The 23,069-nt window shown below is 42.7% G+C and overlaps 1 protein-coding gene across 12 annotated transcripts; it reads left to right on the top strand.

The window, feature by feature from the left end:
• The first annotated feature begins 897 nt into the window (after positions 1-897).
• LOC111598402 (proton channel OtopLc) lies at positions 898-22,338 on the top strand. Of its 12 annotated transcripts, none has more exons than XM_023313626.2 (12): positions 898-1,390; positions 6,391-6,810; positions 7,779-7,912; positions 8,274-8,312; positions 15,067-15,177; positions 16,141-16,325; positions 16,383-16,540; positions 16,954-17,065; positions 17,184-17,344; positions 19,391-20,787; positions 20,889-21,249; positions 22,084-22,338. In XM_023313626.2, the coding sequence occupies exons 2-12, from the start codon at positions 6,661-6,663 to the stop codon at positions 22,222-22,224; spliced, it is 2,949 nt and encodes a 982-aa protein (XP_023169394.1). In that variant the 5' UTR covers positions 898-1,390; positions 6,391-6,660; the 3' UTR covers positions 22,225-22,338. The 12 variants fall into 12 exon arrangements, with proteins under 12 accessions (XP_023169394.1, XP_023169395.1, XP_023169396.1 ...); XM_023313627.2 differs by having other exon boundaries at positions 20,889-21,237; XM_023313628.2 differs by having other exon boundaries at positions 6,391-6,792.
• The last annotated feature ends 731 nt before the right edge of the window (positions 22,339-23,069 follow it).

The raw sequence follows: 23,069 nt of genomic DNA on the forward strand, positions 1-23,069 counted from the left end.
TATGCATGTGTGTCTGTAAAAACGCGTTCAATAAGGCACTTTTGGCCAAGTTAACCCACAAAGCCGAGCGCAACTTAGTTAATTATGCAATCTGTCGCATTCGGTGGCGGCGGTTGCCTAAGCCTCACGTGCTACTGTTCCAGACAGTCGCCAGTGTTCAGTTCAGTCAATCATCATCTTGTTTTTATATTCATTCCATTTTGTCTGTGGCTTCGTAGCGTAGCGAATGTCGTGTGCAGCAGAGACAGCGTGACTACGAAAAAGGCAACCGCGAGCAGCAGCAGCAGCGGCAGTAGCAGTGAATGCGAATATCGTAAATGCTTACGATATACATAAAAAGCGTCACGTCGCAATGTAAACGCCGACAGCGACGTGGCTGCCGCTGCGACGCATATTGGACGAACCGTGTGAACGCTGCCTCAACGCGACGCCGACGCCGACGCAAGCAGAGCACTTTTTCGTTGTTTGGTCTCGTGTGCGTTCTACGTTTTGAGTTGTTAGTTGCGTTCGAACTCAGTCATAAACGAACTGTTACGAGTGATGGAAGAGTCAATACGCTGCCTGCAAGCAACAAACCAACGCAAGCAACAAATACACCAACAACAACAGCAACAACCACAACAACAACAACAGCAACAAATTCAAACGCAATCGGAAACTGTTTTAGAATCGAGCCAAGTCTTAGTTTAATTCGCTTGACTAGTCACACACTTTGAATACCTGTACTAATTGTTGCTATTGTTGTCGCTGTAGACATTATTGTCACTGCTGTTGTTGTTGCAATTTGTTGTTGCACAGACGCAGCTGGCAATCATCGTATTTTTTTTTGTCGTTTTAATTGTGCTCATTTTTTTTCCAAGCAGTGCTAAACTAAACTATTTTTTGTAAGAGTTGTTAGCTTTCATACCAACGGCAACAATAAGAATTGTTACAATAATCTAAGTAAATAAAAACAAAACCAAAATTAACAAAATACAAGTGAAAGGCAACAACAGCTTGTTTGCACGTCGTCCCTTTAGTGTTTGTGTTTCTGTCTCACTGTGTGTCTGTGTGTGTGTGTGCTCGCGTGCACTCCTTCCGTTTCCGGCAATCGCAACAAATTTTTGCCTAAGCCAGTCGAACAGAGCAACAGACAGAGCAACAACAACAGCAGCGACAAACGCGCGCGCAACAATCAAACGCCCACGCACACGTCCGCCTCGTGCCAATCAGCCCCTGCAACGTGCCCGTCTGCCCCCACAACGCCAGCAGGACGAAGTCGTGACAGCGACATGCGAAACGCGTAACAAAACAAAATATAACACAAATACGCAACTGCCAATCCATGATAAAGTGGATGCAGACCGAGCAGTGCTAGAGGCAGGCCTGTGACCAAGAGGAAGCCCAAAAAGTAAGTCCTTCAGCATGATTTATTCTAATCGATAAGTTTAATTAGCCAATGTACCGATAAGTCAGTATGATGATCAGAGATGCAGAGCTGGGATGGGCAGACGGCTTTTGGCTTGCTCGAACGTACTTTTATATCGATATCGATAACGATAACAGGAATTAAAAGCTCTGGATAGGAGCTCAAAAATTATATATATATTATAGTCAAGCAGTTGCTTGGTAGAAATTAACAATAAATGTGCTTAACTTGTATTAATCGATAACAACTTATCGATAAAGAAATAATCCTTAATCCCTACTCAAAAGACAATGGCAATAATCTCCAAAAAAAAAGCAATCAAAACTGTGGTCACCTTCTCGTGTTACCTTCAGAGCACACAAAACGTGTTCAGATACATATATACACACACACATATATATATATATATTTATATATATATGTGTATATGTACGTATAACTATCGTACATATAGACACGTATTTGTTTTCACATTTCTTGGTCTTCCATTAGAAAGACATTGGAATGTCCACTTGGTACGTGTGTGTGTGCGTGTGTGTGTGCGTGTGTGTGTGCGTGTGTGTGTGTGTCTTTCGCTTAGCCACCTCCGAAACCCATACAAGTGCCACAGCGAAAACTATAGAGACAAAAGACACATATCGCGCTGGCGAATGTTACGAGTCAATTGCAAGATGGAATGATGAAAATGGAATCGTTAACCGCAGCGCTGACAACGTGTTGGTAACACGGATAAAAGTTAATGGGCCACACACAGCTGCAGACACAGAACTGGGTCACAATGATCCGTGTCTTACGACTCGCTAATGAGCGTTCAGTGTTGTAAAACGTTAGCAGTTTTTGGGTTTCTTCAGTAGGCACAAAGCAGTTTCGCCTTATAGCTGTTGCTTTTGAGTGTAGTAAAATGTTCCCCAAGGGAAAGTAAAGCCTAAGCAATACTAGATCACGTCACTCGATCGCTGCAGTGCACTGAGATCCACAAAGTTTTATACTCTTAGCATTACGTACCCAACTATATCAATAAAACCGCTTAGCAAACACATTGCGATTTAGCTATCGTCGATTTGTGTTATACATTTCTGCGCCTTTCTGCTTCATTCCACAAATTCCCGATTTATGACATTTCGAAAACATTTATTTTTGGAATATTTTGAGCGTTTCACAAAATGCATTGTTAACATGCGAGGGTTGAAAGAGCCATAGCTCGCTAATGGTGGTGTGTTTTGCACTGACCCCTTGTGGGTGGTTGCTCTGCATTAAGCATGGAGCGCTAGGACTATTAGATAGTGGAGCATAGCTGACTGCCTAATACCCTGCAGCTACAGCTTATGCCTGATTCAAAGAGTTGGCTGAGGAGAGAGCTGAGAGCTGAGAGCTGAAACTTGACAGTGGATCACGCTTAGTAGCAGTCACCTAACTAGACGGGTATTGCTGATGACCAATATACTCGCGCTTACTTTCGCTGAGCCGTGCAGTGATAGGGGATAGGGCATATCTGCATATTCAGTGGGCGAGTGTATTGGACTAATGAGACGGCGACCTCGCCCACAGAGTGCATGTGGAACAGACCAAAAAGGGGGTGGCTGCAACCCTCTGTGCGGCGAGGCTGACCAAAGAAACGCGCCAGGAAAAAAAGCACAAAAAACCAAACCAAATCTCACAACTAAACCACCTAGAACCACCGACCCCACCCAACGACAGACGTCAGCTGTGGATCACTCACAGAAATGCTTGAAAAATTGTTGATGTTTTGTTTTGTTTTTGTTTTTGTTTTTGTTTCGGCTTATAAGGTCACCCTATTTTCCCATGCTTTGCTTTGCTGTGAATACCCTGTTGCTGGGCAAGTGTGCATGGTGTATATGCATGCCAAGCACTAAGCTCTACGCTCTATAGGGTGCGAAAGAGCATTAAGAGCTAAGCTCATGATCGCTTTACGACTAGAAAAGAAGAGTCAAGTTTTTTACAGGGTATTTAAGAGAGGGAGAGCGAGTATCTTGAAGTCTAGCATTCTCAGCTGTCAGCTCTGCTAGATTTATTGTACAGGGTGTTTCCGTCTTGCATTTAAGCTGCAAAATGTGTCCATCTGCTGCATAGTTGCACTCAGTCTCATTTCCATTTCCATTCCCAGTCTCATTCCCATTCCCATTTCCATTCTGAGTTCCAATTTGGTATTCGTTGGCAGCTATTTTATACAATTGCATTTCCGGTTCCCAATGTGGGCGCCGTCTCTCCAATGCTCGCATAGATCTGCATCTGCAAAGCAAAACAAAACGAAGAAAAATAAAAAACAAACAAAAAAAAAATGAAAAATAAAAAATGTATCTTTTTTTAAATGCTCCGATCCGCAAGTCTGCGATGCATGTGGGTGCGGTTTGTGTCTGTCTGTCGCTTGTTTCTAATCTGTCATCGGACACTTTTGTGCGACTGTCCTACAACAACAACAAATAACAACAATTACAACAATAATAAAAGCACGCGGCGTTGATCGAGCCCGGCCACAAGATGTGCATTGGAGCCCAAGGGGGCCGCTCTTTTGTTTGGGCCTAATCGAAAGCGTTTTATAATGCTGCCACATGTGGCAACCAGCAAGCATTTGGAGGCGCTAATCTTGCCCACATCAATGCAAACGAAAATTAACAAGCGAACGCTACTTGGCAGTCCGACTCGATTCCGATTCTCTATATAGTTTGACCATAACTGGGCAGTGGCTGTTGCCACAGTCGTTAGCCATCAAATGTTAATGGCATTAAGCAAGCTTTCGTACTTGGGCGACTGTGTTGGTGTTCATGCTGAAACAGCCAACGCGGCGGGGCGACAATTCTCTAAAAAGGGGGCCAGCTGGGGAGGGGCCAACAGCGACAAAAACAACATCTAGAAACTGCATTAGGCCTCACTTGGAAATGGCCATGGAACTGCAGCTAAAAGCGATTGGGCCAACATCGTGGAAGCGACGTTTTATGTTTGCCGCGTCGCTGCATTTTTGCGGTTTAGGTTGCATGCAGGCCATCGCGTTAATGGTCAGCGCACATTCTGAATGCCTAAGGGCCAGGGCACACATAGAGATAGTCGACAGCTCCGCTGTACCTAGCAAGCCGACAACTGCGCTGCGCTTAGCTACAACCCACTCAACATTCAGAATTTGTTCTAAGCTGAAATTGTTGTTTAATACAAATTCTAGTAAATCTTATATTTAATTCGATTTAAATACTTTTTAATAGATTTTTATACATAAATTGATTTAAAGTATCTGTAGGCTATACAAATTTTGTTGTATATTGTAAAAGATACTCAATCAAAGCACAAGATACGCATTTATATACTAAGATACAAATGTATCTGGTGCGTAGTGTGAATGTATACACTCTTGTGTAATAGATAATCTTAGATATCAGATACAAATGTATCTCATGCATAAGACTAGAAGCATTGTAGATATCAGATACAAATGTATCTCATGCATATGCCTGGAAGTATCTTGGATATCAGATACAAATGTATCTCATGCATAAGACTAAAAGCACTTAAGATATCAGATATATATATCTCATGCATAATTCTCGATGTATCTTGGATATCAGATACAGATGTATCTAATGCATAATACTAGGTGCATCTTAGATAGAAGTGTCTTAGGTAGATATCAGATATAAATGTATATCACACATAATAAAGAATGTATTTTAGATACAAATTATCTCATGCAAAAGACTGAAAGTTTCTTAGATAAAAGTTACAAATGGGTTTCAGTCACAATAGTCGATGTATCTTAAATATAAGATGTATCTAAAACGTATCTAAGAGACAGTTTCATATCAAATACAGAAATATTTATACATAAATGTATATATATTCATGATGATATATTTGATACGTAACTTCGATGCATTTGCATCCAAAATAAGAATACATCTAAGATAGATTATATTGTTTATATTGTGTATGTTATAAACATCAATGCATCAGATACATTTGTATCTCGTACTCATTGCTGTCGGAATCCTCAATATACTTGAGACATAATTCCACTCGAAGCGAAGATTATGGAACAAGTGCGAAGTTAGAGAATGAAGCTGCCATTTCGAGATACTTTGTGATACTTGACGCTAGGAAAAGCTGTGTGAATGCCTTATCTTGATTTTCTTATGCTTGGCGCAACGTTTTGTTTTCGCTTAGCACTGTTTGTTTTCGTATGCATTCTCCAAGCGTTACGCTGGCAATTTTCTGCTGGGTGCGTTTCGTATGCTCAACGCAGCTGGCCAAAAAAGCTGAAATGGCACACGACCTCGCCTCAAAAGCCAATTCAATGTACGAGCTACTCGATTAAAATATGTGCAGCTAGGCGTTAGCTGGATGCACTTGCACAGCAGATATGCCACACGCGGCTCCAACCGGCCGAATGGGATCGTGGGCGTGCTGCCTTTATTTTTGGCCAGCAGCCAGCAGCCAGCACCCAGCCGCAGAGTGTGGCAGCTGATTAACTATAACAAATGATGCAGCATACACATATGTATGTAATTATATATATTATATGATTTTCATATTTGGCTGGCGCAAGCTCGCCTCGTCTACAGGGCGTCTGACCCTCATCAATCTGTCAAGAACGCTGAAAGGCAACTTGATTTTTATTCGATTTATGTTGCTGGCAGATATCTTGCCATAGCCCAGCCTCAACGCCCCGACCATGCTTGCTGGCCCAGATGGTCACTAGATCGTGCGTGCTTTTGGCTAATGGAATTTCCACTTGTTCGATCTAGTTATCATTTCAAGGGCAGACACTATTATACCCTGGTCGCATTTCAAGTGAATGGGCGGAGTATAATGAGTGCTTCATAGACCAAATCGATATAAAAATGTTCGGCAAACAAAGCTTATTTCCTATCCTCTAGTCGATCACTCCCAACTAGAGCTAAGAAATGTGAAAAAATAGTAAAATCGAGTACGCTTTCATTGTTTATAATAATTTTTAATATTGTTTCTCGTTCCAGAACGACCAATTTGCTAACAAAAAGTCTTAAAATTAAACTGCTGCAAACCGAATGACTGATTTTTCTGAACCTTTAATACTTACCTCCTAACGAACTTTATATCAATCTTATCAATCGACGTAACTGCGAAAGTCTCGCAGCAAATACATATTTACATCATAGTTACTTAGGGCTACACGCGGAACAAACTAGATAGAAGTAGTTATAACTTTGACTATTCGAAGAGAAGACGGACATCGATTGATCGTGAGGCGAGGAGAGCAGAGAGGAATGCAGCGCTGTCCCTATCTACATGAGATGCGAGAACGTCTATTGGATCAGCCAAGGGAAACACTGCAACTGGAGAACATGGAGCGAGCCAACTTGCTGGACAACCGCCAATCCGCAACCGAGTCGAATCAGGTCGGCACTGTGGTCAAGGTAGGGGCTGTTGGATGTACTCGTTTCAAGGATTCAAATCATATGCAATATATATAACACTCACACACCTACTCACACTCACACTCACACTCACACTCTTAATTACACAGTAAATTTCATTCAACGAACTGTACAATTACTCAGCAGAAGTTCATCTAAGTGACTTGCTTGTAAATATTGCATATGAATTTAAACAACATAACACACTTGCAACTACATATATATATATATACACAGATATATATATAAGCATATATATTTGATATATATATAGATATGAATATCTATTGTAAATTGCCTTTTAGTTATATGTATATGAAATGTTTACATTAATCCGTTTTTGTTTGAGCTTTCCAATTATAGAAAAGTTCAGTTTACCATGTGAAATAAAATGCCCATTGATTGATTGATTGACCGATTGATTGATTTATTGACAACTCCAAAGTGTGACAAGTTAAAAGCGATAAAAAAAATGCAAATCAAAACTTATATCAAATTTAACCAAATCCTTGCACGAGTAACGGAACGATTCGCCCTTTACTTTAAGTTTTCAAATATTAAACAAACAAATAAATATATATATATATATATAATACATATGTACATATATATATATATATTTATGTACATTATTAAAATCGATTTTAATTTCTCTGGCAATAAATTGGAATTCTCTTGAAATTGCTTTTCCTTTCCTAATTGACATGGAAATGCATGCACTCCAATTATAAATAGCTAATTATCTAAGCAGTCTGAGCGCGTCATTCACAATGAGAGATGGATGCGCCATTGTGAGTGAGGCAATCTATGCTGACATCATATCTGTGCTTAACTGTTTCGCTGTACAAATTCCAATTTATTGTTGTGGCTTTTTTTTGACACTTAACTTCGAAATGGAAAAGTCTAATCTCAATATTCGTTTTGCAACACAAAAAAAAAAAACAACAAAAACTTATTCAAAAATACAGCTACAAGGCGATGGATATCACACGAGCCCCGCCCACCAGCGGACTCCGCTAGTGCCCCACGATTTGGGAGAGGATTTCAATTTGGATTTCGATGACGACTTTCCGATCGATGCCCGACGACCAAAAAACGCCAAGTAAGTGTGTTCCACTCAGACACTCGATCTAAACATAGATATATATAAACATATAGACTTGTGCAATATCCGAGCTCCTATTGCTGCCCCACTCTGTGCTAAATGTGTTTCATATTATTTAACCGATAACATATAACACACTCTGTTTACATTCATCATTCATAACGCTACTCATCTAATATGTATCTCTGCTCATATTTGTTTTTTCATTTGATTTCCAATTGTCACTTGAGGCTCGCTCATCTCATTCGTTCATTCATTCATTGAGAGGCAGTGTAGACCCTATTGTCTTGTACCTTCTTAAGTACTCGTAGTCCTCAATCAATCAATCATTTAACTAATGCGCAAGAATCCTTTGCAGCGGCAATCATCCCCAGGTTCTGACGAAACCACAGAAAAGGTCAGATTTGGTATACAAAATTAAGCAAAACAAATCATAAATTTCCATAAGATATATTTTTAATTAAAACTACCTAACTACTTTTAGTTTCTATCAAGCTCTAAAATCCTAACTCCAACTCAATCTTCTAGCCAAGTATTTTATTTTGTTTTTACCCACACACTTAGCTATGCATAGATCTATTGTTGCATTGTGTTACCCATAGAAAGCACTTGAACTAACATTGGAAACCAGCTAATCACTAGAGATAGATTCCTAAAGTATAATCTATATATACACTTTTATATATATGCTCAACCTCTCAGCCGCATTAGCAAATGTTGCGAGCTGTCAAATATCATGGTTGGCTGAATTGTCATCTGCCTGTTCGCTGACAATCCGACCGATTATAATGTCAATGAACTAATGCCACACAACAGGCGCATTGCCTTACATTTCCGATTATGTCGGCATTGTTGAGCAGCATGAATTCGCTCTCTGTCAAACTTCGTCTCGCCGCTCGAAAAGACAAAAAGTCGGCGTTTTGGATGACAGAAATACGTATAGAATTGTTAACACAATGCCGGGCTGCATGTAAGTTGAAGAAGTTGCAAACAAATTACGCAACTTGACAACTGCCAGAGCAGGCAACCCGCCAAGCCCCGAGGAATCTGTGCCAACTGTGCTCGGGCCTAAGCTGTCGGCGAAGCATGCCAAGATCTGTGCTCCACTGCTCCACTGCTGACTTGGCCACGCCTCTCCGCCCCACCCCTTTGGTGGCATGCAGAATGCCTTCATGTTGGGTGTCATTGTACGGCATCTGCTTGGGGCATGTCGCTTAAAACTATCGATACTTAGGCGGGGCATTTTGAGTGTTAACTTCATCAAGTACAACAGCAGCTGAGACAAGTTGTTGAACAAAACTTGTAGTTGATAAACGAGGCTATAAAATGGTTATTCAGCTCCCTTGACCACCAGCTGCTGCTTCAGCTCTGACACTATCAATTAGCATTGATCGAGTGGGAAATTGATTGTTAGCTATGCAGCTATGCAGCATTTTAGCTTCCTCGACTGAACAAGTATCAATGGACACTAATCGATTTTTATCGATAGCAAAGATCTTCTCCATTCATGCAATGATTAGCCTGTTATGTGACTACAGGCTTTACACCCATTATTTGGTTTGGTCAGCTGATATTTGAATATTATCGATTGACATTAATCGATTTTTATCGATAGCCAAGTTCTATTCCATTCATTCAATGATTCAACTGTTATACAATGGCTTGCTTTGCAGCTGACAGCTTAGTTTCCTCGCCTCAGGAAGTAACGATGATCAATAATCGATTTTTATCGATAACAAAGATCTTCTGCAATCATTCAGTGACTAACATGTTGTGCAACTACAGACTTGGCAGCTATTATTTTGGTTCCCTCAACAAATTTGTACACTATCGATTGACATTAATCGATTTGTATCGATAGCAAAGTTGTCTTCAATTATTGGTCTGCTGTCGAGAATTATGTAAACAGTTAAGCCCTGCTATACTTCTTTTACAGCTTCTTTTAGTTTATTCTCTGAGCAACTTCATTGATTAACCATAATCGATAACGATTTTAGCACACCTCTAATATTGGTATCAATTTATTCATCATGATTTTGTGCTCCAGCCTTGTCCCAATTCTCCATTAGTCGCTGGACTATTTCTAGCTGCTCAGCCCCTAGGCAAATGCGATGCATGATTAGATAAATGCGCACAAGGTTAACGATTCCACCTTCAATTAGGCAAGGCTTTTGCCATTAAGCAACTCACCTGTTGGTCCCTTTTGCCTTTTTTAAATAGTACTCCTGATGGGCGCTGATAGCTTTCCAGCCTAGACGCCTAGTCAATGGGGTAGCAAAACCCAGAAGCTATAAATAACATCGGCGAACAGCCCTCAGAAGCCACCCCAGCTCGTGGCTTCTGCTGCTGACACAACATATGCTCATTGTCATCGGCGGCCTTTTATGAGAATGAGCTAAAAAAAGAAACATGAAAATGGAGTCAATTTTTAGCTCTACGCGTACTACGCGTAACTAGACCACACCCGGAATTCTGACACAATTTGTTCACGCTTGATGTGATGCCTTGATAAAAAAGGGTTATGCTCAAGGATATTAGGAATGCGTTTAGATTAGCTATAAAAGATAGCTACGCATAGGTCGAAATGTTCTCTGATAATTAATTGAAACATAATATTAATTAACAATATTGACATGGTCGTAGCGTCCCATCTAGGAAACTCTAGGAATGCTTCACATCTTCAAATGTAAATCTTGACCTCATATAATATAATTATATAGCTTCAGATCCACAATAGACGATTTATGAGTATGTTATAAGTGTTTGGCGCTCTAGTGTTGTGTGACATTGAGAGCTCGTAGGCATTGACCCTAAGGACTCGAACAACTTGAGTGATCCAGCGCTCGTCATGCCCGCCCTATAGATTAGCATTTAACCTCTTGTTGTGCTGTAGGATTAGGCAGCCGTGCTCCATTTTTATCGGCTTAAGCCTAAGGCTGGACTATGTGTGGTTGTTGAGATGTCCGTCGCCCTCCTTCTTCTGATAGCTAACAGCTCCCAGCTCCCAGCTTGTGCCATTCAGTGCGCTGCGACGCAGTTGTTCGCGACGCGACGCAAATCCTTTCCTGCCTTTCGGCCAAATGCAACCCCTTGGCGAGCGACATGCCCTGCAGTAAGCGGACTCGGCTTATCGCTTGGGCACACCCCACGAGCAGCAGGACCTGGCTGCCGGCTCGCGCCACTGCGAACCGCCAAGCAAAACAGAATGCGATGTTGCTTGTTGTGAAAAGTGCACAAAACAAAACTACGCAAAACACACACGAATTGCCAAATACGAACACGAAGCGACAGCCCGACCAATATTTACGATATTCGCTGCTTCGTCGTCGAACAGCGAAAGGAACTGCATGCAGTCGTATAGACGACGACGTCGCTGCTGCGTATACCGTAAGCCCCGCACAGTGGAGCAAATCCGATGCTTGACTGTTGTTGGCAAGCCATCAACCAAGAGATCTGGAATCAGTTTGTTGCTGATCATCAATAAGATTGAAGTGCCTTAAGAAATTTACATATATATATATAAATTTATATAAAGAAACTCAATTAAAACTCCTTAGTCAGTGACATACACTAGATTTATCACCACTCTATATAATATTTAAGCTCTTGTGCTGTTTTCAATCTGCCTTAACTAGTTTCTGTGACTTACTCGTCCCACCTCTATGAAGTAAATATCATTTAGTCTTCAAGTTTTGTTCATTTCATTCATTGATATTTTGCCTAAGTTTTAAGTTAGCTCAACCACTGTGCTTACTTTTAAGGCACACAAACACCACACACACACATACACACACACACACACACATACACACACACACACACACATACACACACACACACACAGAGCAGACATAGGCACAGACGGCCAAGCCCGCGGCCAACGTTCGTAATTGAGTTTTGGGCTGTTGCTTTTAGTTAACTGACAGCCCGCCTTTTGCTATTCCCTGTTCCCTTTGATTCTCTGATTCGCCTCTGCTGGGGACTGCACTTTGGAATTGCATAGTCAGCCCAGTGGCTTGGAGAGGGGGGCGGGTGGGGGTAACTCACCCTCGTTACGCTTGGCATGCTCCTTGCAACATGGTAAAATAAATTAAATATGTTTTTGCATGCCCAACACGAGTGACCTGCTTTCTAGTGCAGAGCAGCTAAATGAAGACTGAGTTTTAGATACCAAAGTCAATTTGTATAGCTAAGATGGGAGAAGATCAGATCAAAGTACAATTGGACTGAGAGGCTGTGCATCTAAAGCCGTTGCCGTAAGTCGTCAATTCATAATTTCCATGAACAAGCAAATGGCAAAAAGCGTGCAAGGAGGCCCGAGCGATAAGCCACTGAACCACTCAGGCGGGCAGCGAGCACCGACAACAGTCAAGAGCCATCCTGCACCCAACACCCAACACCCAACATCCACCCAGCGTCCAAGCAGCAAATCCGAAATGTAAACGCAACTAAAACGATTTTGAGCTATGGCAACAAGCTGGGCAAGTGGGCTCCGAGGCTCTAAGAAATCGGAGCCAAACAAGTCATTAACATTCCAATCAGAAAACAAGAATAATGAAAAGAAGGGAAATAATAAGCGAAAAAAGAAAGAAATTGAAATGCAAATAAAGCGCACTATGAATGGCCAGCCCGACTGAGAGAAAGCGGGACAGAGGTAGAGAGCGAGAGAGGGAGAGCGAGAAAGAGACAGAGACAGAGAGAGAGACGTAGAGGGATGCTAAAAGGCAAGAGGTAAACGGCAAAAGCCATACAAAAAAGAGTACAAAACTCGCACACACTCACACACACACACACACACACACACACACCCAATGTGTCCTACTTTTTGGCATTCGACTTGACGTTTCCCCAACATGCCGCGAAAGGCTTCCACAGCATTCATGCTGGCCCTGCATCCTACAAAGAGCGAGAGCAAGAGAGCACGCAGCGCTGCAGCCAGGCGGCGCGAACGGGATGGCCAGCGGCAGACAGAGATGGAGATAGTGAGTACACCGAGGTACGAGCGGGCAACACAGATTCGGCGCACAGGGGCGGCTGCTGCAGAGGCACAGACACAGAAAACACAGGAACTTAGGCCGAGACGAGCCTTTTCAGTTGTAGTTGGATAGTAAAGGGTCCTGGACGTGTTGTGTTCAGCGTTCGCAAGGTACCAGACACAGGACACACAGTCCAAAGTGTAAAAGTCACAGATTCACAATCTAGTCTGCCAATACATATTTGTTATATACATAACGTTAACTTCAGTTTGTTACATCTGTTATTTTTTTTTTTTTTAATGAGCTGTGTTAAAAATTGTTGTACCAAAAGTGCCGAGACAAAAGAACAAAAAAGAGTTGTTAAAGTTAAAGTGTTGCTTGTTAGAGCGAAATGCTAAATTAACAGTCAGATGAAACAGCTAACAGAGAACAGCTCAAACGAAGTTAATACGAATTGAGCGAATGAAATTATTTTTTGTGATTTTGCAACAAACGCGAAAAGCTCTTGAAACAATTTGCTGTGCTGTCTTGGGCGCGCTAAAGATTTTGCTGTTGAAAGTCTCTCCTGGTTTCGATAGCACCGGGCAGCTATATACACAACACACATGTACACACGCACACACACACACACACAGACACACAGCATAAACAGCGCTGGCTGTGAGAGCGAGTGCGCAAATTTACTCTTCAAGTTATGCGAGCTCCAGCCACAGCTTCAGCTCGAGCAAAAAGTTAACTGTATGCAATACATACCTCTCTATATGCGTGTGTATATACCTAGCTGTGCAACGCATACACACACACATACACACAGACACACAGAGCAGCAGCTCCAATTGAGTCTAAGTTAATCTCACGCATTTAGTTTCCCCTCTCGCAGCGGCATGCCACAGCGAGGGTTGAATTCGCTGGCTGAGTTGTTTACTAGCGTTGGCTGCGTAGAAGAGAGGTCACTAGGTCGCTCCGGGACGCATTCCAAAGCACCAACAGCTGCAACAACAACAACAGCAGCAACAAGAGCCGCAGTAATGCTCCAAGTGCGGCTTAAGTTTTTGAGCAAGGCTCGCGCACTTTTGGCCACGCCTCAGCTGCCCATTTGACAAATGCATTTCAAATGCGTTCCACAAAATATCAACCAGCACAACACACACACACACACGTAGACACGCGCGCAGAGAGAGACAGCGAGAGAGCGCGAAACAAACAACAAAAGAAGTGTTGCATACTTTTGTGCTTTGCCTGCAACAGCATCTGCAAATTGTTTCATTAATATTTCACGCTACAGCGAAACAACAGCGGAGTGTGCCAAGTGATAAAGAAAGACACAAAGCGGCCAAATAAACAAGTGAATAAAAAGAAACGGAAACCTCGATATCGGCATCGATATCAACTGAGTGTACAACCAGGATCAGTAGTCAGCCACAACGGAGACCGAGACGGAAACGGAGACTATGGGCGGCGGTGAAGTGAAGGTCGCTACCGTCGACGTGGAGGGCGGCGACAATATGGCCACGCTGCCGGTCTCACGCTCCCACACCGCCGGCAGCACCGACAGCGCCGAGAAGAACAATGCGGCCAACAAGGAAATGGAGTTGAAGAATGTTATGCCGCAGCCGTTGCAAAGGTGCGCAGCCTGGGTGACAAGCAGAGACAGAGACAGAGAGAGTAATGACAGAGAGAGAGAGAGAGAGGGATAGAGCGAAGCCGAAAGAGAGCTGCGGCTTAGCAAGAGAGCGCTTAATAGCAGTGGGGGCGAGGGGCAGCTCTCTGTAGTGGGTGGGCGATGTAAGGTTCTCAAGGCCGCCGAAAGTGCCAGGCCCTCTGTTATGTAGACACACACCAGCACACACACACACACACACACATACACATCTATGTTTCACGTAGAAGAGCTAGATACACACACCAGAAAACCAAAATATCCAGTATATATATATATATATATATGTTGTAGCACATCAAGCTGTATATATACTACAAATGCTTCTATATGTATTTACGATTAGTTACTAACAATGCAAGCTTAAAGGCACTGCAAATCCCGCTCCTGAACCACAACGATCCACAACAAAAAATTCCACGCTCTGAATATCGTAGATCCCGTTTTGTAGCCAATTTTAATGAATAATTTCTGCAACATTTGCCAATTGCCAATTGCCAATTGTCGTCTTATAGGGTTTGCTACACGTTCAAGCCAAATCCAAATAAGCACAGTTTTATGCCAGCGAAAATAACGGTGCTGGGCACATATGAAACAAATCCGATAACGGGACCCATCGAACTATGGTAATATACAAACACACACATACCGACACCGCCCCGCCCCCCCCCACAACACCCCATTCAATATGAGCGATACACACTAAACTGATATATGTTCACATATATATATCTATATCTATATATATATATATATATATATGTGTGTGCACTTAAGGCAAGCTGCCATCATTATACGATTCTAATTGGATATACGATATATATTATTTTTATTTGCGGAAATGAGGCTGTGGATTACGATTACACAGCGCAGTCTGAAATTTGGAGTGGTGCGCGCGGGTGGGTTGCTGGGTTTGATGTTTTTTAACTGGGTCAAAGAGTGCAAATGAGTTACATGCAACACACAGCGCAGCACCGTGGTACGAAACCCGTTTGCAATCTATTCACACTCAGCTCAGCTTACGAGCTCTACAAAACACTCTCGAGTATTAAAAAAAATATGTATTTAGTTGAGCTTTAAGGCGAAATGTTTGTAGCCTATGTAAGTGTGGGTGTCTTTCACTAGTTGTAACCACTGTGCACGCCGAAGGAGCTCGTTAAAATGCCGTTAATTGGCATCGAATATCGACGGCCCTGAGAACAGTTGGCCTGGGAACAGTTGCTGTCCGCCAATAGCTAATTAGGCGTGCATGCGGCTGGGCAATGCACTCGAGCAGTCAAGCATTGCTCTTAAGATGCATGCCACACACACACACACACACACACACACTAGCACAGTATATGACACCAATTATAGCGCCTACTTACTGTAAACTAGGTAATTGCCACTGATACATCAGCAAACACTAACACATAAGCACATGGATGTTCGATTTAGGACTGGGTCACCTACACAGCATATTGTGTAACACACCCACCCACACACACACATATATTTATCGCACACACTTGTAGGAAATGGTTTCATTGTGCTGCCCTTGCATATCTCATTCAATTAATATTACATTCTGTTGGCATTCCGCTTGGCAGGACATCGCTCTTCATTGTGACCAGTTTGGTATACGCGATTCTCTTGATCGTCGTATGCATTGCGTACGTGATCAGCGATGTGACCACACACCGACTGCCGGTGCTCTACTACGAGACGTTCTTCACATACCTGTACGGCACCAGCATACTCTTCCTGTTGTATGTCTTTTGTTTTTTGCTGCAGGGTAAGTGTGCCTGTTGTGTCCTTGCGGCCTATATCCTTGATACGTGAATCCTTGCAGAGAGCTCGTGCTGTAATGGCGGCAATGGCGGCAGCAAACCGAAACCACAAGTCAAAGAAAAGAAGTCGAAGAAAACGAAGAATGCAGATCCGGCCGATTCGAAGGATGCGAAAGGCTCTAAGGACTCTGGAAAGGCTGGCAAAGGCGCCGCATATCAGGTGGGTTAATTACAGCTAACAACGGGCATATATATATAGCATATGGGTCGACAGAGACAAGCGCGCGTCTCAATTGCTAGCGCCTCTCTCTGCAGTTCTCATAGGCATTGCATCAAGGCAAATTCAGTTACGCTTCATATCTGCGATCTCTGATTCATGCCAGGGCCAATGGCCCATATGGAACATGCCACATAACTAGAGTGCATGCCACCTTTGAATGGGGCACATTAACGGCTCGTCGTTAATTATGTGACGACGCTTGCCAAGTGATAAGGCCACATCAATTAAGGCGCACATACGATTTTGTAGCCATCATTATCATCTCCATATATTTACATGTGTGTGTGTGTGTATCTATGTATGATTCTGCGACCCCATGTGCAATAAATTGTGTTCTTGTTTCGTACGCACAGGAAGCACCCGTGGATGCCGAGGTGGCCGTCACCCCGAAGAACGTACGCAAGCGAAAGACCACGCACAGCGATCTCACGCACGGAAGTTTCTTTCTGCGCGTTGGTGCCATCGGTAAAGCATCAGATTTTTTAAAAATATATTCCATATATTCATCTATATATATATATCGTACTATAAACTATGCACTGCTCTTCCATCTTGGTTTCGGTTTACTATTGATTTGTCTTAGCTTTTGGACTGGGCGCCATGATCTATATTGGATTGGAATTTGGTTCGTTCTTCGAGATACCCTTCGATTCGCCCTGCCATCATATTTTGATCGGCGTCAATCCATTGCTCCAGATGATCTTCACCTTTATGCAGATGTACTTTATATTCATGAATGCACGGGTAAGTCAATACACTCCGCACTACTCGAGCAGAATCGAGCTGCCCAAAACCCAAAACTTACTGTCTAAATAAATGAAAACACTGTAAACCTGTTTAGCTTTTAGCTACAGCTAACTAACTACCTAACTACCTACCTACCTACTACTAAATACAATATATACTCTACCTACTATTATCTAATAATACTACTACTGTCGACAGACACGAGTACACACAGAATTATATATATATATAAATCTATATAAAGAAAGTCCCAGTCCATCAACAGTCCAATTGAGGTTAGTTTTAAGTTAAGCTTACGATACACTCGCTGGCCGTGGCCTGGAGACGGCTACTGATAGCAGCAGCTGGATATCATTGGAGCTCAACTCTGACGATAATCCTGATGGCAGTCTTTGGTCATATCCAATGCCATGGTCACGATCACATCACAACGAAAGTCGAGGCTCGGTTCGGTCAATCTTTCCCACCCACCCCTCTCTCTCTCACTCTCTATCTATCTATCTATCTCTCTCTTCCTCTGTCACTCTCTCGCTGTCTCTGTCTAACTCTATATCTATCACTTATTTCACTATGTTTTTCGTCTGTGACGCTCGTTTGAATTGGCGTAACAATTGGCAGTTAGTTGAGTTGAATTTAGTTAATTATATATTTGATTCAAGTATTCATTCGCATTCGCAATCGCAATCGCAATCGCAATCGCATTCATTCGTTCTTATGTACTACATCATTCATCTGTCATTTTTCCTTTATTTGTTTTCGCTTTGCTTCATTCAACAGCAAACTGTGTTAACTGCAACTCACAAATCGTATTCCACTCACATTCGGCCCACAGTCGAATCGCTCATTTAGATCAAAGCCATATCCAGTGTTTTAGCCAGATAAGTTAAGAGTTTAGAAGCTCAGATTCACAGCTGCATCACATTCACCACGATAACACGTACACGCATTCATTCAATCCTAACTCACGCCATATTATCATAATCATCATCATTATCAACATCACCACTGTCATCATTATATTTTTATAAACAAATTTCGAAATTGTGCAAAGTACTTAGTTTTTTAATGAACCATTTTTGTGTACATAATCCCCACAACTCTGCCCCATTCGCGATCGCAGACTAGGCCACCATTTCAGGTACGATATACAACTCATTTTCTAACTCTACTCTACTCTACTCTACTCTACTCTACTCTCTCTATGCCCTACGCTCACTTCTCATATATTTATATGTATATACGTGTGCGTGTGTGCGTGCGTGTGTGCGTGTGTGTGCGTGTGTGACAAGTAAATATAAAAGTAGTTTAAGCTTAATATAACTTACTTTAACAAATATATACATGCTTATGTTGGGAATTATGTTAGTGGATCATATGCCTAGCGATGATACATACTATTGCATAGTAGTCTATATTAAGTTATCGATAAATATCGATCTGTTGCATATGCAAGAGTATTAAAACTTCGTCTCTCCCTCGAAGTTCGCTTTTCTTTTACTTTTTCAGCACTTTCCTTTAAGTTCTTGTATATATATATACACACACATACATATATCTTATTATATATACGCCTTTTCGCCCCCAATCGACTGATCTACTGATTAACTCATTGTCTGACTGACTGATCAACGTACGAGCTGAAAAGCCGATGTTATAGAAATTTCTGTCTATAGTTCAGAAATGTTTCCAATTTTACAGCTTTGTGCATTCCCATTCCTAAAATCACAAACTAATAATCCTAACTTGCCTCAACTTCTGTTATCCATGCTCACTTTAAAGAACCTACTCAGTCAGTCGGGCAATTAGCGAAACCCTAGCGCAACTGACAGACAACGCCGGGTAGCACCGGCTAGCAACCGGTTCCTTTCCGTACTCAAGTCTGCGCCAGCGCATTACTCGCTCTCTCTCTTTCTTTCTCTCTCTCTCTCTCTCTCTCTCTCTCTGTCTGTCTATTTCTCTCTCTGTCTATCTCTGTCCCTGGTCCCGAACGCGGCTCGCTTAACATTTTCCTGATCGTTGTCTCTCAATGCGCATCGCTTGCAGCTCAACATACACCGGTTCAAGGTGATCGCCCGCTTCGGCTTGATGCACGTGGTGGCCACCAACATCTGTGTGTGGATACGCACTCTGGTGAAGGAGTCGCTGCTGGAGATCACCATCTATCATCAGAAGCGCGAAGCCGATCCGGAAGCCTCGTCCATTGCCCATTCGATCAGGCAGCATGCGCTGCGTCATGCTGGCACCGTCCTGCGCACCCATACGGGCCCCAACAGCGAGTTCGAGGTGCTGGACGGTGAGGATGTGCTGCCCAAGAACGTCTACAAGAGCGACAATGTGCTGTCCAAGCTGGTGCGCAACACGGTCGACGGCATCTCGAAGAGTCTGGGCATGGGCGGCGACATTAGCAGCACCACCAGCAGCACCACAACGACAACCACCCGGGCACCGTTCACCACACCCGGCTATCAATGGCACAGCACTACTATGGCCCGCAAGCTGAAGAAGTTTATCACTAGCACCACAGCTGCCACCAGCACCGTCGGCAGCAGCAGCACAAGCACCCCCAGCAGCACCACCACCACCTCCACCACCACCACCACATCAACCACCGGCATACCATTTGGCAGCGCTGCAACAGCCGCCGACGCCTTTAGCACGACCAGCGAAACGCCTTTCAATAGTCTGGAGCGCATCTTCTCCAGCGTCGCCCCCTCTAGCCACGCGCCCGTCGATGTGTCCGCGACAACGTTGCCCGCTGCCACATCTGGCGTCTCCTCGTTCATCAACAATCTGGTCTCCAGCACCGCGCCGAGCCCAACCATGGCCGCCAGCAGCACCGAGAGCGCCGTGAACATTATGAACAATCTGTTTGGCCCCGGCATGGAGAACAGCTTCCAAACGTATTCGGATCTGTCGCACGAGGAGGCCAACGGCTTGATCGCCTTCGAGAATCTGGAGAGCTTGGACAATATATACCCGGCTGCGCTGTCTTCCAACATTGGCACACTCAACTCCACCGCCTGTGGACGCATTGACATTATGGGTACCATCGTCTATGACTCGGCGCCATATCTGTATCCGTTTATCATTGAGTACTCGCTGATCGGCGCTGTCGTTTTGTATGTCATGTGGAAGCACATCGGTCGCTATCCGGGCAGGCTGAACGATGAGGATCTCGAGCATCGGCTCGAGGTGATGCTGTCCCGTCGAGCCGTTGCCATGGCGCAGCAGGCACGTTCCGGACGCGTCGACTGCGTTGGCTCGTCGAAGGGTCTGTTCTTTGGTCTGTTGCTGTTGGTGGGCGCGCTGATTTGCTTGATACTCTTCTTCGTCTTGGTGCGTCATCAGCAGTTCTCGCTGTTGGCCATATACCTGGCCGATGCCAGTCACTGCATTCTAATGGCCTTTGCCATACTGGCCATCATAGTGGGCTTTATCAGGTGCGTAACCGAAGCGAGCTCGGGGTTAATTGAAATAACATACGTACTCCCTCTCTCTCTCTCTCTCCCTCTCTCTCTCTCTCTCTCTCTCTCTGCCTTAGGGTGAAGAACTTGAAGTTCCGCTGCGAGGAACAATCGAATCTGAATGACATTTTGCTGCGCATCTCTGCCTTTGGCCTGTTCACCTATTCCGTGTTCAGCATCATTGCCGGCAGCCTCAAGGTGCTGGAGAGTGAGCCGAGCCTATTGGTGACGACCACAGGCGGCGTTGCCGTCTTCCAGGTCATATTGCAGCTGCTCTTCATAGCCGATGTGTCGCGCCGTCGCGTCCACTTGCCGGAACATGACCGCAGCAAGCCCGGCCGTCAGATTGTCACCTTCTTGCTCATCTGCAACGTGGCCATGTTTGCCATCTACACATTCGAAGCTCAAAAAGTATTCGCCAATCCTGTAAGTAGATATGTACGTAAGCGAGACTGAGTTAAGTAAGACGATTAACGCTCTCGTTCGTTCTACTCGTTCTATTCGTTATGTGTCATTCGATACTGTAGTTGTTGTCGCAAACGTTGTCTTCTTCTGTTTCTGTTGTCAAAATATGTGCAAAATATTAACTGCCCGTTAACTTTAGACGTTCACGTCACAAGATTTTCTATTTCTCTTGCTATTAGCCTCAACAGAAACACAAAAAGCGCGTCTTTGCTGTAATCAGATCTGTTCCAATTAGTTGTATAAATTATTTAAATATATATATATTATTGTGTTCATTTTAACAGCTCTGATTGTATTGCATGTTAGAATATTTTTTTTAAATTTTTTTTGCTATCATTTTAAGCCTCTTTGAGCCTTGAGTGGAGCTTAGTCAGCCAGCAGCTCCAGCCTGCTACACAAAAGTCTAGACTCCATTGACCTATTGGTCTTTGGATCTAGCTGATCATTGGGCTCTTATTGGAACTATTATTTTTCATTTCTGATCTTCAATCAAAGTATTTTGGATGGATTCCATTAATCCATTTGTCTTTAGATCCAGCTGAGCTTTGGCTTCCTTGGCTTCTTACTGTTATCTTTGATCTTCAATCAAAGTTTCTTGGATTATTTCCAGTTGCACATGTCATGGCAGCCAATTAGAAATGATCGCTTGGCTTTGCTTTGCAGTGAGCTAATCTCGCTCTGCTCTTTACTTATTATTATTATTATTAATTTTCTTGTTGCTATGTTAGTCTATAGCTGCATGTTGTTATTGTGGGCAGCTGTGCTTATTTGCCCGACTAATTGAATTCTTTTGCCCTCCAAATATAGGTGCAGTTGGAGTTCTACGGATTTGTGCCCTGGTCGATCATTCAGCGCATTACACTGCCCCTCTGCATTTTCCACCGCTTCCACAGCGCCGTGACACTTGCCGAGATCTGGAAGACCACCTACAAGGCGCGTTTGGAGTAAGCTGCTCTAACTGGACGGCTGTAGGCAAACCCACAAAGAAAGGTTATTAATGCACCAAAAATAAAAACAAAAACAAAAACAAAACAAAACAAAAACAGCAACCAAATAAATATGAAATGAAAATGAAAGTAAGAGAAAAAAATGATAAAATGAAAGAAAGAAAAACAACAAATTATAGCGAACCGAAAACTGCAAGTAAAACATTTAAAGTTAGTTTCTTATTGCATATAATATATATTAAAAACCGAAAGAAAAAACAAAACAAAACATATATGTATATGTATATGTTTTAGTACGCGTGAAGGTTAACTAAGTTCAAAGGTAACCAAAAAAAAAAACCGAAAAAAATACAAAAAAATTAATGTCAAAACAAAATACAGCAACAAATTTACGAGTTGTATCAAAAGTGAGCTAAATCCCAAAGGACGAGATTGGACCATTGTGCGTGGTATACCAAAAAATATAAAAAAGCAAAAAAAAAATGTTTAAACCTTTATTAATGCTAAATACCAAATGGATTAACAACTAGCAACTATCACATAAAAATACAAAACCAAACGAAACAAATACGAACGAGAATTCTTTGAATGAAACTTGACAAAATTGCAAATTGTTGACGAATTGATTTAGGCGTAAAGTAGGAAACATGCTTTGCGAATCGCTTGTTGTTCTATAATTTATCATATATATATATATATATAATTTGTTTTTTTTTTTCATTACTATTACATATTTGTGACATGTGGGCTGCATGGAAAACTTAAGAACTAAGTCATAGCGTTTACATTTTGAATGCATTTCTGCAACAATTCTTGAATTAATTTTGATTTCTTTGCGTTTGCTTT

Source organism: Drosophila hydei, unplaced genomic scaffold (assembly GCF_003285905.1).
Source record: "Drosophila hydei strain 15085-1641.00,03,60 unplaced genomic scaffold, DhydRS2 tig00000211-arrow-pilon, whole genome shotgun sequence".
Lineage (NCBI taxonomy): Eukaryota > Metazoa > Arthropoda > Insecta > Diptera > Drosophilidae > Drosophila > Drosophila hydei.

Excerpts from the sequence above, each read along its gene's own strand:
- LOC111598402 (XM_023313626.2), top strand. The coding sequence starts at position 6,661 with ATGCAGCGCTGTCCCTATCTACATGAGATGCGAGAACGTCTATTGGAT. Across the intron at positions 7,913-8,273 it reads CGACGACCAAAAAACGCCAA|CGGCAATCATCCCCAGGTTC; the intron begins GTAAGTGTGTTC and ends AATCCTTTGCAG. Across the intron at positions 20,788-20,888 it reads ATCATAGTGGGCTTTATCAG|GGTGAAGAACTTGAAGTTCC; the intron begins GTGCGTAACCGA and ends TCTCTGCCTTAG.